At 37.7% G+C, this 17,032-nt stretch overlaps 1 protein-coding gene across 6 annotated transcripts in view; it reads left to right on the top strand.

Moving 5' to 3' along the window:
• Nucleotides 1-17,032, top strand: part of TTBK1 (tau tubulin kinase 1) — a 132,166-nt gene that overhangs the window by 14,083 nt on the left and 101,051 nt on the right. For all 6 annotated transcript variants that reach the window (XM_039324490.1, XM_039324489.1, XM_039324491.1 and 3 more), the window contains 3 exons: nucleotides 157-318; nucleotides 11,291-11,438; nucleotides 13,601-13,674. In XM_039324490.1, coding sequence (XP_039180424.1) covers nucleotides 157-318; nucleotides 11,291-11,438; nucleotides 13,601-13,674 — 384 coding nt within the window. The remainder of the gene's footprint in view (nucleotides 1-156; nucleotides 319-11,290; nucleotides 11,439-13,600; nucleotides 13,675-17,032) is intronic.

Below are 17,032 nucleotides of genomic sequence, written 5' to 3'. Positions count from 1 at the left end.
TATTCAGGCTTATGGCAAACTGTGCTCGATCCTGAGGTGAGTTTGCCACTTTCTTTAATGTTATTGCCGATTGCTACCCATTTGTCCTGTTATAATCTGCGTTAACTCTTTTGTGTTTTCCCATTCCCTTTTGTGTCCATTTTCTCTTCTTTCTAGATAAATGGCTCATTTAAATTGGGAGCTGCTACTAAACTATTTTCTGGCTGGCAGATGCAGTGCCTAGCGGCTGCTATCAAAGACGAACCAAACATGAGTGGAGGAGGTGAACAGATTGACATTTTGCCAGCTAACTATGTGGTAAAGGACCGTTGGAAAGTGGTGAGTGTAATTCCTGTATCTTTATCCTGCCAATCCCATCTAAGGATTTTTTTTAATTACTTGAGATGTACTCTGAATTAGCTGCTACCCTGGTAGAGACAATGTCTTCAATACAAGGTGAGCAAATCTTAAAGACCGACGGCTGCATGTATACCCTAAATTTGTCTTTGCAGCCCATGGAATCTCCATCTCACCAGAATTGTTAAAATCCAGTAGCACGGATTGCCATTGTTTTGAAGCAGGAAACTCATAAAAGTAATAGTATATTAGAGATTAATATACTTAATATAAACAATCAAAAACTTGCAAAACTTCAGGAGTAGGAGGCGGGGCAGAAAATCCAATCCCTATTCAATGTAACGTGCCCTGCTAACCTTGTATAATCATTTTGTTCACTAGGGTTATTATCCTCCCAAAGAACATTATATGAATTTTTCACTCCTGCACAAGATGCGTGTAGATCAGTGGTTCTCAACCTTTCTAATGCCGTGACCCCATAATATAGTTCCCCATGTTGTGGTGACCCCCAAGTGGGTGTGGCCACCAATAAGAGGGAGTAGGACAGCTAGGGAAAAGGGGAAAAAATGGCGGACAGCATGGTTTGGTGACCCCTGTGAAATGGTCATTCGACCCCAAATGGGGTCCCGACCCACAGGTTGAGAACCACTGGTGTAGATGATGTGTGTATCTGGTTTCACTGATGTTTTTAATGAGACATTATGTGAACAAAGTGTAAGCTGGTGTTTTTATTATAATACATTCTGGATGAAGTTCTTTTGAATGATGAGCTTTAGTAGGTGCAGATAGATACATTTTATTAACCCTTCCACCCTAGAACTGGAGATATACAGAAAGAATTGGGAGATGATCTGGTGTACAGGCACTTTTTCCCTGCTATTTTGTGGCAGATTTCAACATGCTGTTTTATACTTACACAACTAAGTTCTTTGTTGTATGGCTACATGTTTTCTACTTTGCTGATTATTTTCTCACAGCTGAATAGTATGCACTCAGGGCCAACTTTAGGCTAAGGCTGAGTGGGCAGTAGCTTAGGGTACAAAAGCTTAGGTGGAGCCAATGCCATTCCTCTTTCTGAAACATTCTAAAAAGGTGAATCTTCACATCAGCAGGGGTTGGTACCATTAGTCTGTGTGGCCTAGGGATACCATGTGACCTTGAGCCTTAATGTAGCATTAAGTACTCTATATATACTTAATAGAACCAGTGCAGTGTAGTAGTTAAGGCATCAGAAACCAGGAGATGGTGAATTCTACCCTTAGGCACAAAACCAGCTAGGTAATCTTAATCTAGCCATTTTCTCTCATCACTAGGAAAGAGTCAGTGGCATACCACTTCTGAAAAACATTGCCAAGAACACTGCAGGCACTTATCCGGGTAGTCTCTGAGACTCAGGCACTGTTGAATGGAAGAAAAAAAAGGACATACATAATAGTATCACCATTGAAAAATGGGGAAAGTGGGCTTGTGCAGCATTTACTTTCAGGGTGCTGTTCCATTATCTGGGCATTCTTTGTGTTTTTTTTATCACTATCTATTTACAGCTGCTTGTAAATTATCAGGCTGCAGCTATGTACAGTAAAACATAGCTGCAGCCTGATAATTACATTATTTTAAATTACTTTAAAACATTGATTTACCCATTTTATAAAAGGGACCAGCAACAAAATGTTGTACCATTGATTGCTCCTCCTCAAGATTCTATTTCAGCATATTTCATCATTTCCCTTCCAACCACTAAGTTCTGTACATTATTCCAAATATGTTTCTATATAACAAACTGTTTCTGTATAACAACTAATACTATAGGTCTGTGCACTCTCTGCTAATGCCATTTATATATAAAATCTCAATTTTAAGATACAGATATTTGAGACATTTTCCCAATTCATCTGCAGCCATGTAATTGTATCTAAATTTGCTTTGCTTTCCTTCACTGCTATTTGTGTAGCTTCAGAATACTGAAGAGGTCAATTGCTAATGTGGTTTTCATGCTTGCTATGAAGGACTTGGCAGGGAGTCAGCAAGACCAGCTTTTGTTGTATTCATTTATCCAATGTCATATTGAATTAAACATAGTATTTTTGCAGGAGAAGACTGAAATGCTAAATATAGTGTCTTTGCTATTATAAATTGTATGCTTAGAAGACAGAAGTGTCCTGCAATAATTTAATGAAGATGCAGTTTCTTACCAATCTGTGTTATGTATGCACATTTTAATCTTCCTTTCTTTCCTCTTTATCCTTCTTTTGTCTTAGTAATCCTATCTCTAAAACCTCTTTCCATGGTGTTCAGTTTAAGTGCTATATTTCTCTGTGAAAATTATTGGTACACAAATCACTGGGTATCTAATTACCAGGATAATTTCAGAACTATGGTTAGCTTATTGAAACTAATAGGCTTTTTGTGGTGGGCATACAATAAATCATTGAGGACAATGTAGGAAAAGGAAGCTGGTGATAGTCAGTGGCAAACTATGTAGAATAGTAGAAAGTAGCCAGGTGGAATATTCATTTATTTTCTCAAACCATAAACCATGGTATGTTGGGCAGATGGTGCTTTAGTGTCTTTAGTTAGCTTATTATAAAAATGTCCAGAGAGGTCATGTGAAAATGATATAGTCAGATATCTTCAAGTGAAAATGTAAGTCTTCTTTTTATTTCTTTATTTTTTTTCTGGAAGTATTCCCAATATATTGGACCCAATGAAGCAGTGTGTATAGAGGTCAGTGTAATTAAGGATTTTAATTACAATAGTAAAATACAATATAAACTAAAAAAGAACAGAAAAAGTGAAGGGTGCAAAGAAGAAAAACATAGAAAATAGAAATAAAAAAAGAAAGTATGGATACAATAAGGGTAAGTTACCCCTGATCTTCCTGCATGCTGCACCACACCTTCCCTCCTTTGGCCTCCCTACATTCACACAGACCTGGGCCCTCCTTCCCTCAGATTCCCTTCACTGCATATACCTGCACTCTCCTTCCCTGGGCTTCTCTTCACATGCATCACGTTTGTGCTTCTCCTTTGGCCTCCCTTCACACCCATACTTCTGTACCCTCCTTCCCTTGGCCTCCCTGTGCTTGCACACAACTGTTCCCATCTTCCCTCAGATGCTGTACTGCAGCAAACCCCCCCCCTCAATTTGTATATGTGCACTGGCTCTCCCCCACTCTTGGTATCTCTGTATTCCTTATCTGGGATTCCCACTATTTCCCACTCAATGACCCATGCATCTTGCATTATAATGGCAAGAGAGACTTTTCTGGGCTGTTGTCATTTAAATTATTTTGCAGTTTAAAACCCATCACTTAGCAATGGCATGTTTACTGTATTGCCCTCCAAATCGTCATGCTGTAGTGCCTACTCATTATCCCAAATTGGTTATCTTTTGGATAAGGCATTATACAATGCTTATGCAACTTCTAAATAATTGCTATAATTTTAGAAATATGTTATTCTTTATTTCTGTGTTTGTGTATCTTTGTTTCAGTTTGATTCCTGGCAACTACCTGGACTAGCCCCTGTAATGTCTTTGGCAAGGTTTTTGGAAGTAGTTTGCAACTGCCTTCTTCCCAGGCCTGAGAAAGAATGACCAGTCCAAGATCCCCCCATCTGGTTTTATGCCTAAAGCAGGATTAAAACTCACAGTATCCTGATTTCTGACCTGGTGCCTTAATTGTTCTAGTTAGTTTCAGTTAATTAAAAGAAATGCATTCACACTGTATGCTCAATCTTCTGGATGTATATCCTGAGTGTGATTATATGATAATTTAAATACATTTATATGATAAGTCATTTACTCTCAGCCTCAAAATAGCCTAATATCCCCTTTTAAGAAGAAGGATACATACTCAGTTTATTATATTGATTATATTTCTATAAATATGTGAATTTGATTGTTAAAAGCACAAAGGATAAACAGATTTTATTTATTTCCTTACACATTAATTTCTAAAACTGTTGGATCACTGAAAATCCACCAAGTACAGGTAGTCCTTGACTTACAACAGATTGTTTAGTGACCGTTCAAAGTTACAGTGGTAATGAAAAAATGACTTATGACCATTTTTCAGAGTTATTACCTTTGTAGCATCCCCAACCTCACATGATTCAGACACTTATCAGCTCACTCATATTTATGATGGTCGCAGTATCCCAGGGTCAAGTGACCACCTTTTGCGACCTTCTGACAAGCAAAGTCAATGGGAAAGCTAAATTTAATTAACTGAGTTACATACTTATCAGCTGCAGTGATTCACTTAACAACTGTGACAAGAAAGGTCATAAAATAGGGCAAAACTCACAATATATACCTCACTTAACAAAAATTTTGGGCTCAATTGTGGTTGTAAGTCGAGAACTACCTGTTTTACATATCCCTTGCAACCATCCTTAAATACAGATCTTAATACATTACACATGTATTATTACAGAGAACTTTTCCTAGTTCTTTCAGATACAGTTTTTAAAAATCTCTGTTTCCATAAATAATTTTGTATTTTGTCAGCTTTATTTTTGCCAAAACCCTGTTCCCACAAACAGTCTGCTTGCCTTCCCTGACTTTTAATAGAATACTACAGATTTTTGTATTTCCCCTTTATAATATTCTTTTTCCTCAGGAAAAATTATTTCAAAGTTAGAAGATTTAAGACAGGGATGTCAAACTTGCGACATCATGTGACGTCACGTGATGTATTATGACTTTTTCCCCATTGCCGGCAATGGGATGGGCGCATTTTGGCATGACGTATTTGGCCCGTGGGCCGGCGTTTGACATGCCTGCTTTAAGAATATTGCCTTGATTTCTTTGTCTGTAGGAATGGTAGCATTTATGCATTTAGCCAAGATATTATTTCTCTATTAAATATTGTTCCTCCAATAAAACAACCTTCTAGTCGTGATAGAATTACTAATTGCCTTTAACTTTTCTAGAAAAGACTGCAGAGAGGCATTAATGATGAAGGCTGTGTGTTATGGGGTGTGTAACTACTTTAAATCTAAGAAACCTAGATTCAAGTTAATATTCACTCCTGAAGTTCTGTGGCATTTCTCTTGCTAAGTCTTGTATCAAGTCTAGAAACTGATTTTTCTTACATTTATGGTTGTTTAGCAGCTTTTTGGCTAGAAATACTGGATTTTTTTTTTCAATCTTTTCCAGTTCTTGTAGACTGCCTGGACAAGTTCCTACAGTTTTCTTGGCAAGGTTTTTCAGAAGTGGTTTGCCATTGCCTCTTTTTTCCTCAGGTTGAGAGAAAATGACCGGGCCATGGTCACCTGGCTAGCTTAGATTTGTGTGTCACTATTTAGGTGCTATTGCATGTCATTTCCTCCAATAATCATTTAAGTGAGGTGGATCATGTAGAATATTGGTAAAATAAAATAGTAGTTTCTTGTTACCCTTTAGTTTGCTAACATATTTCATATTTCCTGGAAACCATCTTATGAACTGTGTAAGTATTTGGCAAGGTGGAACTGCAGAGACCTGCAGGGACAGAATCCTCTCATTTGTTGTAAAAAACATTTTGGCATGTTGCTTGATTTTCATAGCTGGAATTCTAGAGACCTGACCAAGCACAATTTTTTATCATGGTGGGCTATGGCTGATATTTTTCCCTTTTAATATTCATGTAGTTTCCACAGTAAAACAGTAAAATTCTTTTTTACATCAGTTAATGCAAATGTCAAACCTCTGAAATACTGTAGGCTGCCAGTACTTTGATAAATGGAGCTGTTAGTTCTTCTCATTTAACAAGATGACACTTCAATTTCTAATCGCTTTCTAAGCATTTGATGCTCACATTGCTGACGGTAAAGATTTAAAAAAAACTGGTTAGGGAATATCATTTTAATTTTTTTAGAACAGTTTTTGCTACTATTCTGAAAGTACTCTCTCAGCAACTATCAGTAAATACTTTGTTCTATCTATTGTATACAAGTCTCTGAACTGGTTTTACATCTGTGGTTATTTCCCCCTGCTATATTCCCAAACAAGCATTTTCTAATCAATAACTCAAAATTATTTCATTTTGTAGCACTAGGAAACCTAAACATTTTAGCTGTATTTCTGATTTTGCCATTCATATTTTGTCATTGCACCCTAGTCATTTTTACCATATTTACTATAAAGAATGAGTATGAATATAAGATGTAACAAATCTCAATCTATTTTAGGTCACAGTGATTATTCCTAGATTGGCAATGCACAATGCTTTATTAGATGCCTCTGTTGCATTTATGGGTTGTACCTAATACTTAGAAGTAAAAAGCAGTCAGGTCTTTCTTTTTTGATGTGTGACAACTACTGCTTACTACAAAAAAATGGAACTGCTGTGTAAAGATACTTAGTTTAATAAGAAACATTTTCTGATCTTGCACATATAGATAGATATAAACTGTATGTATATATTTATTAAATATCTCGGTCTGGGCAGATGAAAACTAAACTTGCAATAATTAAAAAAACCAATAAACGGTGCAATGCAGTTAGGTTAAGGAGATACACAAGTGTGGTGTGGAGTCCAGTATCTAATAATTGTCCCAAGAATCTTTGGTCATAGTTGCATCTCTGCCATCCATTGTAGCATACAATTTTTTTTAAAAAACACAGACATTGTTTAATATATATGAAATTAAAATGAAGTAAATTCTGCATCCAATTCCATTTGAAGGAAATTTTGTAATTTATAATTTTTTCCTTTTATTATAACAAACTTGAAGTAGTTTCTTTTGGTGTTTCTAGTATTCTTGATCCTTGGCTCTTTATGAACATTTAGTTTTTCTGACAAAATTGCCACTACTTCATGTTCTCTACATATTAGATCACCTACCTTTCTACTGCGCTTCTGAGCATTTTTGGTATTTAGATCTTCATTAACTTTATAGGTACTGATTTATTCTAATGTACTTTTTTTCTCATTGGAATTTTTTGCAGTTTTGTTTTTTTAGGAATTCCAACTCATGTTGAACTTTTTCAAATCATTTAATTATTTAAAATCTCTTTTTATATAAAAATCAAAGATATGTGTTTGATTGCAGTCAGCTTTAGTTTTCTTTGAAATCAAGAATCCTAGTATTTCTATTTTTAACACTTCCCTTTTACTTATTATCAATTCAAAGAAGTTGATCCTTTTCTGTCTTCATCTATTCCCTGAAGGGGTAAGTTGGCATAAAAACAAATTAAGAATTTCCTGAAAGAGCCATGCTTGGCCGAGTTTATCTCCCAAGAGAAGTCTGGTTAAATCAAATCCCACATTATTACAATTTCACTTCCTTTGGAAGATTGGCCCATCCCTTTGATAAGGAATCTCATCAAATAGACTTTTAAAAAAATAAATAAAAATTAAAAAAGAACCAGGTTTTAAGTTAAACTAATTTTAAGAAATCCTTCCCTTCTTAGAGACTTATCTAAGACCTTAAAATAGGAAACATTAAAGCTAACAAATAAATATAAAAACTATATGCATTTTCACAGCTGAAGGAAAATGGAATAAACAGTCTCACACCGAAACATTTTTAGTACTCCAAAAAGTGCTTAGAAAAATAGCAAAATGCCTAATTATTAATATAAAAATATAGAAACAAACATTTTCAAAGATTAAAAAAACTAAAAGGAAACTGTGAACTTCAGAGGCATATTCTACAATGTAATAGACATCCTTTGGTTAGGGAAAATTGCAATTAAAATTATATTTATTATTTATTCACTCTATTCATTTTTTCTGATTCCCACGAGAAAATATATATTTGCTCCCAAATCTGGTTTTGATTATTTGATTATGTGTTATTAAGCAGACATTAACTCTTAGAGACCACATAGAGGTATTTTTCCAGACAATCCCTCTCTATCTGTTATATCTAGCAGCAAACAAAAATTGTTGGATAAAGAAGAAAAGCTCTTTCCTCACTGAATTCTTATGCTTGTTAATTATCTACAGAAGCAGGTCAGGAAAAATCCTCATTCTAGTGTATTTTACGAAGATGATTGTAGGGAGAACTGTAAAATTCTATCTTGCAGAATTTTTATAATTAATATAATTAATTATAAAATATTAATATAATTCTCAATTTTGAATAAGAGTGAAAATCCTTGTATTACCTAGATTTTATTTCCAGATCTCATTCAGATAATAATGAAAAAAAGTTTGAACAAGGAGTTTTCCATAAAAACCTCTAGGGGCTACTCTCACTCTGTTTAAAAGAAGACTCACTATTTTTGAAGAATGAATCTTGCATCCAAATTATTTTGTCTTGGAGCTCCACCATTTCTTTGATATGTTTATGATTAGCATGTTTAAATTGCTCATTTCCGTGATCAAAGGAGTACTGTATCTTAAAGGCTAATGCATAGTACTTTGCAAGGATATGCTAGGCCAGCGATTCTCAACCTGTGGGTCGCAACTCCATTTGGGGTCGAACGACCATTTCACAGGGGTTGCCAAAGTCCTGGAGTTTTTCCTCATAGAATCCTTATGAAACGCAGTCTGGCATTTTTTTTGGGGGGGGGTTTCCCCTTTTTCATGAGCTGTGCTACTCCCTCTTATTCTATTGGCTTTCAAACGCCAATAGAATAGACTCTCTTGAATAGAGTCTAATTCTATTGGCTTTCAAAAGCCAATAGGAATTGTCCGGGCTGTCTCTGCCCTGCTGAGCCTGCCACAACTCCCAGTCGGCAAACGTTGCTGCAAGTTGTCTGCAGCTAAGGTAAGCTTTCTGGAAGTTTCCACCCCTCCCTGCTGAGCAACTAAATGTAACTAAAAGAGGGCCAGGGGTGGGAGGGCCGCCCAGGAGCACCTGGGCCTGCCTGCCGCCGCATCGAACGAGTGGTGGCCATGGTGAGGCTAGAAGGGCAGCGGTGGGTGCTGGGAGGGTAAATGGCGCGCCTGGGGCCCAGCGGGTAGCTTACCTCCCTTGGGCTGGGCCAGTTGGTGGCCCAGCCGGTGGTCAACCTGCGCCGTTGCTGCCGCTTGCCATGGCCGCCCAGGAACGCCTGGGCCTGCCTGCCACCGCACCGAATGGGCGGTGGCCAAGGTAAGGCTAGTGGGGCAGCGGCAGGCCCTGGGAGGGTAGCTGGCGCGCTTGGGGCCGACTCTCAGCTGACTGTCGGGAGCCGGGCGGTGTGTAGCAGCCCCGCCGGTTCCCCACCGACGTCCGGACGCTTGAAACACGCCCCCAATGCCGCCCCGGGCCAGCTCAAATGCGTGGGCGGCCGGTCCGAGCTGAGCCCTCCACATGATGAAATCGCAGGTGGTGCCGCCTTGCCAGCTACACCTTGGCCAGCGCAGGGGGCGGCACCATGCATGCGCGGCGCTCCCGGGCCAAGGTGGTTGCTGGGCGACACTCCAGCCGCAGGAGAGGAGGCGGAGCGTGCGCGCCAGAGAGAGAAAAAGAAAAAGTGAGTGAGTGAGAGAATGAGAGCGAGCAAACCCTGCCCCTCCTCCTGCCCCCGCCCGGAGGGAAATACAGGTAGTCCTCAACTTACAACCACATGGTTGGGGGTCACGGCATTAGGAAGGTTGAGAACCACTGAGCTAGGCCATTGATGAATATAATCCCTCAGATCTTTTCTAAAGCAGACTCCTAACTGAGATCACTGGGACAATTTGTTCATCCATTAACTGGGAGTAGTTTACATTTGTGAAAGTTAAGAAAGCAGAGGAAATTTTCAGGGCTTTTAGCTCTCAGTTAGATCCAAGCCTCTTCTACCCAGTCAAGGCCATTTGGAGGAAATCTTGTAGTGGGAACTAAGTGGGGGTGATTTCTTCCTTGAATAACAGGATTCTTCCTGTCTGAAAAAGGTAATAATGTGCTCTCCCCTTAAGAAATATTTACCGAATCTGATGATGTCTCAGTGTCTGGAGGCTGTTAGCAACTCGATGAGGAGGAATCAATTTAGTTTTCAATTCTAATAAAAATGAATGACTTGGGATCAGGTATGCCTGGGATTTTCCATTTTTAGTTCTCCATTATGTAGCATTTCTGAGACAGAACTGGTGTGCAACTGAGACTGATGGCTTTTCTTGGAAGACCAAATGGTATCAATAGCCAAGATGCCTTTCAAATAAAAAAAATGTACCAATTGTACCCTTCTCCTCTATCAGCAGAGCCTGCTCATGGTATCTTATGCCTTAGTTACCTGCCACCTGGGTGCACTATAGATGGGGCTGCTCTTGATCAGTCAGAATCTGATAGAGAATGCAACTTTACAAGTAGTTATGGGCACACCTCAGTATGCCCATGTGACACCTATACTTTCTGAGCTGGTTACTAAGTCAAATTGCTAATTGACATCTGTAAAGTGTAAGATAGCTTGGGGTCTGGTTATCTATGGGATTGCCTTTCTGGTTGCCCCATAAGATCTAACACAATAAGCATACACCAATCTTATGGAATCCTGGAGACATTCTTCTTCGTTCCTGCTGTCTGAAATAGTTCTACCAGACGTTTGTTAAGTCCTATTCCTGCTTTGATTTAGAAAGGCATTGAACACTTGGATTTCGAACAGGCTATGGCCATGATGTTTTGTCCTATCAAGTGATGACTTATGCAAGATAGGTTAAACTGTTTTTATATACCACCCCATAATATTTCATTTTTATATCTATTCTATTCTGGTTGCTTTTACTTTTAATGCAAGTTGCCTTGATAGCAAAGGGTAAGAATGTTAATGATTTATTAAATATATATTTAATTTTATTGAATTTTCTGTATCTACTGCCACTTAATATCTTTCTTGGATTTTAGCAGTTCATATTTGGTAAAGTCTATCATTACACATATTATTCTTAAGAGACCAGCTATTTGGTTTTGTGTTTGTGTCTTTAAATACACTTTTTAGTTATATCTGAGACAGTCATACAATGTTGCATGACTTGATATTTTTTTTCAAAAGTTTCTAGGTAAGGTGTGAAATCTCTCTAATTGCTAAATGTTGTGATGATTTGTGTTCCATTTAGTTGAAGAAGATTGGTGGTGGTGGCTTTGGGGAGATTTATGAAGCAATGGATCTTTTAACTCGCGAGAATGTAGCTCTGAAGGTTGAGTCAGCTCAGCAACCAAAGCAAGTCCTCAAGATGGAGGTGGCTGTTCTAAAAAAACTACAAGGTAGCAGATAAAATTATTCTGAAAGTGTACAGAGGTTTATAGAGTTTGATTGCACTGTTATCTGTTTTGTGTTAAAACATGACAACATAATGTATTTAAATATAAAATACAGCGCTGTTTGAGATCCAGTATTTCTTTTCAGTGACATCCATATGTTGCAATGTCACTATGTGATGTTAATACAGTTTTTCTACAAAGAGTTACATTAATTGTAGCTTGTCGGGAAAAAAATAGAATTTTCTGATGAAAATTCCATAGCCCTGATAATTGGATCCCCTGTCAAAGTAAGATACGTTGTAGAGATGCATTACTAATGCACTTCCAAGAGTATTACATGAAGAGAGTGCTTTTGTTACTGCAGCAAATGTTATAATATCAAGAACATAAAACATAATACTAGTGTCCCATATGTTATGTTCTGCAAATATGCAGATGGCCAGGAACTTATATTTTGTTCTTCATTCCAGAAACATGATGTACAAATATTAGATTTATGGTCATATATTTCACCAGCCTGGGCAATATTTGGAGAACAATTAGGACAAATCTCATTCAGAATTTCAACTGGTGAAGAATTACTACCTTAAATAAACATTTGTCCTTAATAAACATCTTTATTATGGTTATAACCAGCAAAAGAAGAGTGGGATACAAACAGTAATTTTAAACACTAAACACTATAAAATACACAGGGTTAAAAAACATTTTAACAAGTTTATACACATACACACAAATACCACACAAATCTTTAAAAAGACCTATAAAAAAAGGCACAGATATTAATTAAAAACGGGGAAACCTAAAAGTTAATATATGGCTCATTGTCAGAAATCTATCACAATACTAAATACTCTTAACTAAGAAGTTAAATATTAAGGTTGGTCTGAGGTACAGGTCATCCATCATTTGACAGAATTTAATTGCTGCTATGTAGAATCTGCAATATTTACATTGTAACAAGATTAGTGTCTGCAAGCAGCATGGAGTTATAAAATTGTGGTACATGCCCTACCTATTTGCTCTACGGGTTTTTATACAGTATTAGTGAGATGAGGGTAGTGCAGATGTCTCTATAGCACAGGCTTAGAGAAGCAGATTCTCTGTTGATTCTGTATGTCCAGAGTCACAGGGTATTATCTTTCCTGGAAGAGAATTTTCCTGTATCAGCCTTCCAGGATTGGTGAAGGTAGGGCATGCTATCATGCCACAGTAGAGGCCCTCTGGAAATAGTCAAATAATCCTTTCTAACTAAGAGGATGGCATTGCTATGGAAATCAATAACAATCCAACCTTGCTGATCGGAGGAAGCCTGATTGTTGGGATAATGGGGAGGTGGCAAAGGCAAAACTTTTTAATTCAGAGGAAAAAAAAAAGGCAGCAAGAGCTAATTGTAAGTCCAAGTACAGGTTCAACTGAAGTATGTTCACTAAGAATTACTATAAAAAGATACTATGTATTTGGGCTACCTTTTACACTCTTTTTTATCTAAATTCAAATGAGCTGAAACACTTGAAGCTGCTTAAGCACAATTCAGAGTACATAATTACCCAGAAAAAGGCATGAAAATAGATTTCTAAATGAAAGTTCTGACAGTGATTTGTGAGGATTTTCAGTAGAGGTTGAGTTAGCAAGCGGACACACTTAGGTATGAAACTGTTTGGTTAAAATGGAAATAATCAGTGAAAATTTATAATTTTGGTAGCTATTTCCCATGAGTTCTCCTTTGCTTGATTAAATCAGATACTGATTTTGATCTCCCGACAATAAGGATGTGATTCCAGCGACCACTGAAATAGCTTAAAATTGTTTCAGTACAAATAGCTTGGATAGAACTGGGTGGAATTGGCAGGTGCTTTTTCAGAAGATAATAATTAAGGCAAATAGCTCATTCTCAGAAAGCAAGATAAAAATAGGGCAGAAAAAGAAGCTCAGGGTTATATGTTAGAACAGAGTAGTGTGTACGAACTATATGGAATGATTTAGGAAGCCAAAGAAATCCTGGATGTCTTGAGGCTTTTAGGGTTTTTTTGTGTGTGTGTGATCACGAGCTTTGTACTTAGAAATCACAGAGATTCTGGAAGAATCTTTGAAAAACACTTCTAATAAGAAGATAGTGGCAAGCTAACTGCATTCTGATTGAGCATGGAATTTACATTTTGTAGGAAAAGATCATGTCTGCAGATTTATTGGCTGTGGAAGGAATGAGAAGTTTAACTATGTTGTTATGCAACTTCAGGTAAGTGTTTCTGCTTTTTTTTTTTTAAAAAAAAAAACACAACTTCATAATTGTATGTACCATCTCATCATCCATCTTATCTGGATGATCAGTTTTACAGGCAAGCCAAACGTGGAAAGTTTTTTCTCTTTTGAAATGCCATGGAGATGGAAAAGGACTAGCAAGGAAAAATTGAAAGTATTCACCTTCTCTTTCTCAGGGGTCACCTGAAAGTCTCAGAAGTCTACTAATGTGGACATTTGCATCTGAAACATAAGGCAAGATGGCTGTCTTTACAAGGATCCAGAGGATATGGGGAGAGGATTATTTGACTACTCTCCTATCATTGATTCTTCCCCCCCCCCCACAATAATCTTACAGTTCCTTCTGTTTCTCCTGCCTCGTAATAGATTAATAAAGTTAGAAATGACCATATGGGTCATCTAGTTCAGTGGTTCTTAACCTGGGCGATATCGCCCCCCGGGGGCGATTTCATTTTTCAGGGGAGCGATGGAACGAAAAGGGGCGACACAGGGGTGAAGGAACAAAAGGGGGCAATGGAGCGAGACATTTTGGGGACAATTTTGAGACTTTTTCGTACAGTGAATCGCTGTATATTTGTCATACAAAAACATCAGATCGCTCGCTATTAGTGGATTGAATTTGTGTTTTCAAATGTTCCTCCAGCTAGCTTCAGTACAGAACGCCGCACATATGTGAATACACATTGGTTATCTTTATGCGCATTGTGCAGCAGCCTCTACCCATACAGTGGCACGCCATTGGCCAGAATGGGCAGTGATGGAGGGGGGAGCACTTCTTTTGAAACATCGCATGCTGAGTGGCTGTCCTCTGTGACGTCAGGTATAATGTCAACGTAACTGTTGAAACTAGGCTTATCGACGTCCAGGTGTGTTTTTCTAGTGTTCCAGAGCTGTCGAAAATTTAATTTGCAGGTAGTGCCTTTTATTTCAAGGACCTCTCAACATGGCCGAGAAGAGGAAGTGTTGCCAATATTCGACGGAATACCTAAAATTGGGATTCATTCCATCTCCTTCCAATGTAGAGCTTCTGTTTTGTCTTCTTTGTGAGAAAACATTTTCACATGAAGCGATGAAGCCTTCCCAAATGAAAGACCATTTGGTAAGAATTCATTCAGATAAAGCCAACAAACTGGCATCGTTTTTTCAATCCTTAAAGGCCAAGTTTGAGGGTCGCAGCACTGTTGGGAAGTTATTTGGAAAATCGTCACTCAATGCCGACAAGGGGCTCATTTGTTCCTATGAAGTATCTTTGTTGATAGCAAAATGTGGCAAACCTCACACTATCAGAGAAACACTGATTTTACCAGCAGTGAAACATTGTTGCCACCATGTTGGGGCCCAACGTAAGCACTATCACACAATCGATTTCTTTGAGCAATGACACTGTATCAAAAAGAATTGATGAAATGGCTGCTGATGTGGAAGAAAGGCTTATTGACACCTTGAAAAATACAGAATTCGTGATGCAGATTGATGAGTCAATGATTCGTGAAAATGAAGCCTTGTTATTGGCTTATGTCCATTTCATCAACGGAAATGAAGAGATCGGGGAAGAACTGTTATTTGTTCGAAATTTAGCCACCAACACAAAAGGTTCTTCAATATTTAAAAAGGTTGAAGAGTTTTTTAACGAGAAAAACATCCCTTTGACAAACGTGGCATGTGCAACCGACGGAGCTGCATCCATGGTTGGACGATATCACGAATTTCAAACTCATCTAAAATTGGTTGTAACTGGAGTTAGACTGTCTATTGCGTTGTTCATAGACAGCACCTTGTCTCAAAAAATTTGAGTGACCGTTTGCATGAGTGTCTACGTTACGTCATTAATGCTGTGAATAAAATTGAATGCCTTGAACATTGACTTTTTCACAAGCTTTGTGAAGAAAATGATGAGTTTGAACGTCTCCTTTTGCACATCGAAGTAAGGTGGATTTCAAAAGGAAAGTGTTTGCGGCGATTCCACAAACTTTTTGACACAGTTGCTGAATTTCTTGAATCCATTGACCCAAGTCTAAGCAGTTCTCTTAAACTTCGACGTCTGGATGTAGCTTATCTCACTGATGTTTTTGACAAGCTGAATGAAGTGAACGTAAAGCTGCAAGGAGATAAAATCAATTTTCTTAAGGCCAAGGGAGTAATCTGCTCATTTATTTCCAAAATGGACCTCCTTGCAAGCAATATGAGTCGCCAGAAGCTGTATCAGTTCCCAAGCCTTGGTAATGAACGTGAACTCCAAGGAGAAGATTTGGACGTTTTTTGCTGCCACTTGAAGCAACTAAAAGAAGATATGGAAACCAGATTCTATGATCTGATAAATCTGGAAGTGCCCACTTGGGCGCTAAATCCTTTCACAGCAGACTTTGCACAATTTCATCCCAAACTGCAAGAGCCACTGACAGATCTGAAATACAAATGTGAAGCCCAGTCACATTTTCAGAGTTACGGCTACGAAGCTTTTTGGGTGAAAATGAGGAACACTTACCCAATATTGTGGTAGGAAGTTAAGTTGCTTCTTTTAGCCTTTCCTTCCACTTGCTTAGTGGAGAGGGGCTTCAGCGCCATCCAACAGATCCTTTCTAAGTCAAGAAAATGTTGAAGATCTCTGAGCATGGTGATTTAAGAATGCGATTAACAAAACCAAGAAATTGGCATCAGCTCACCAAGCACAGGGCAGCCATTAATGTTCTTTTTTTTATTTTTGTGTACATACATTTTTTTGTTAATAATTGTCTGAGCTTTTATCGTTGTATTTGCTTGCCATGGATTTCACGTTCCAGTTTGAATTTTCGACTTCGTTTTCGAATTTTTGTTGTGCTCTGTAAAACATTTTGTGTATCTCTTTCTATTGTACTTTTTTAGCATGCACTCCAATTCGATATTATATTTTCTTTGTGTCTTTTTAATCCCTTTTACAGTGTGTGTGACTATATATACTTTCCTCGAATTTTAATTTTGTTTCAGAGTTTTCGTCTTGAAATTCTTAATTCCTGCATTGTGGTTTGTTCTTATGCCCTTTTTATATTTCTTTTTGCGTTTTAAATTTCACTTGTAATTCAATCATTAAATGTTACTGTTTTTCTTTTCGGACATTTCACTTTCTTGCAATTGAATTTTGTTTTCAGTGGTCATTACATTTAAGTGTCTTGAATAAATAAGATAATAATGAAATTCATGTATCATGAAGTTTGGGAATAAAGTGATGGGTGGCACTAAAATTTTTCACACAGTTGAGATATGGGAAAAAGACTGGAAATAAATTATTTGCATCGATATATCCAGATGACAATTTTAAAGAAAACAAAAAAAGTGTTTGCATAAATTGAAGAATTATT

This window comes from Crotalus tigris, unplaced genomic scaffold (genome assembly GCF_016545835.1).
Source record: "Crotalus tigris isolate CLP2741 ecotype Arizona unplaced genomic scaffold, ASM1654583v1 scf7180000024302.2721777, whole genome shotgun sequence".
NCBI lineage: Eukaryota > Metazoa > Chordata > Lepidosauria > Squamata > Viperidae > Crotalus > Crotalus tigris.
Note: the sequence above shows the minus strand (reverse complement) of the source record. Positions and strands in the feature narration are given on the sequence as shown.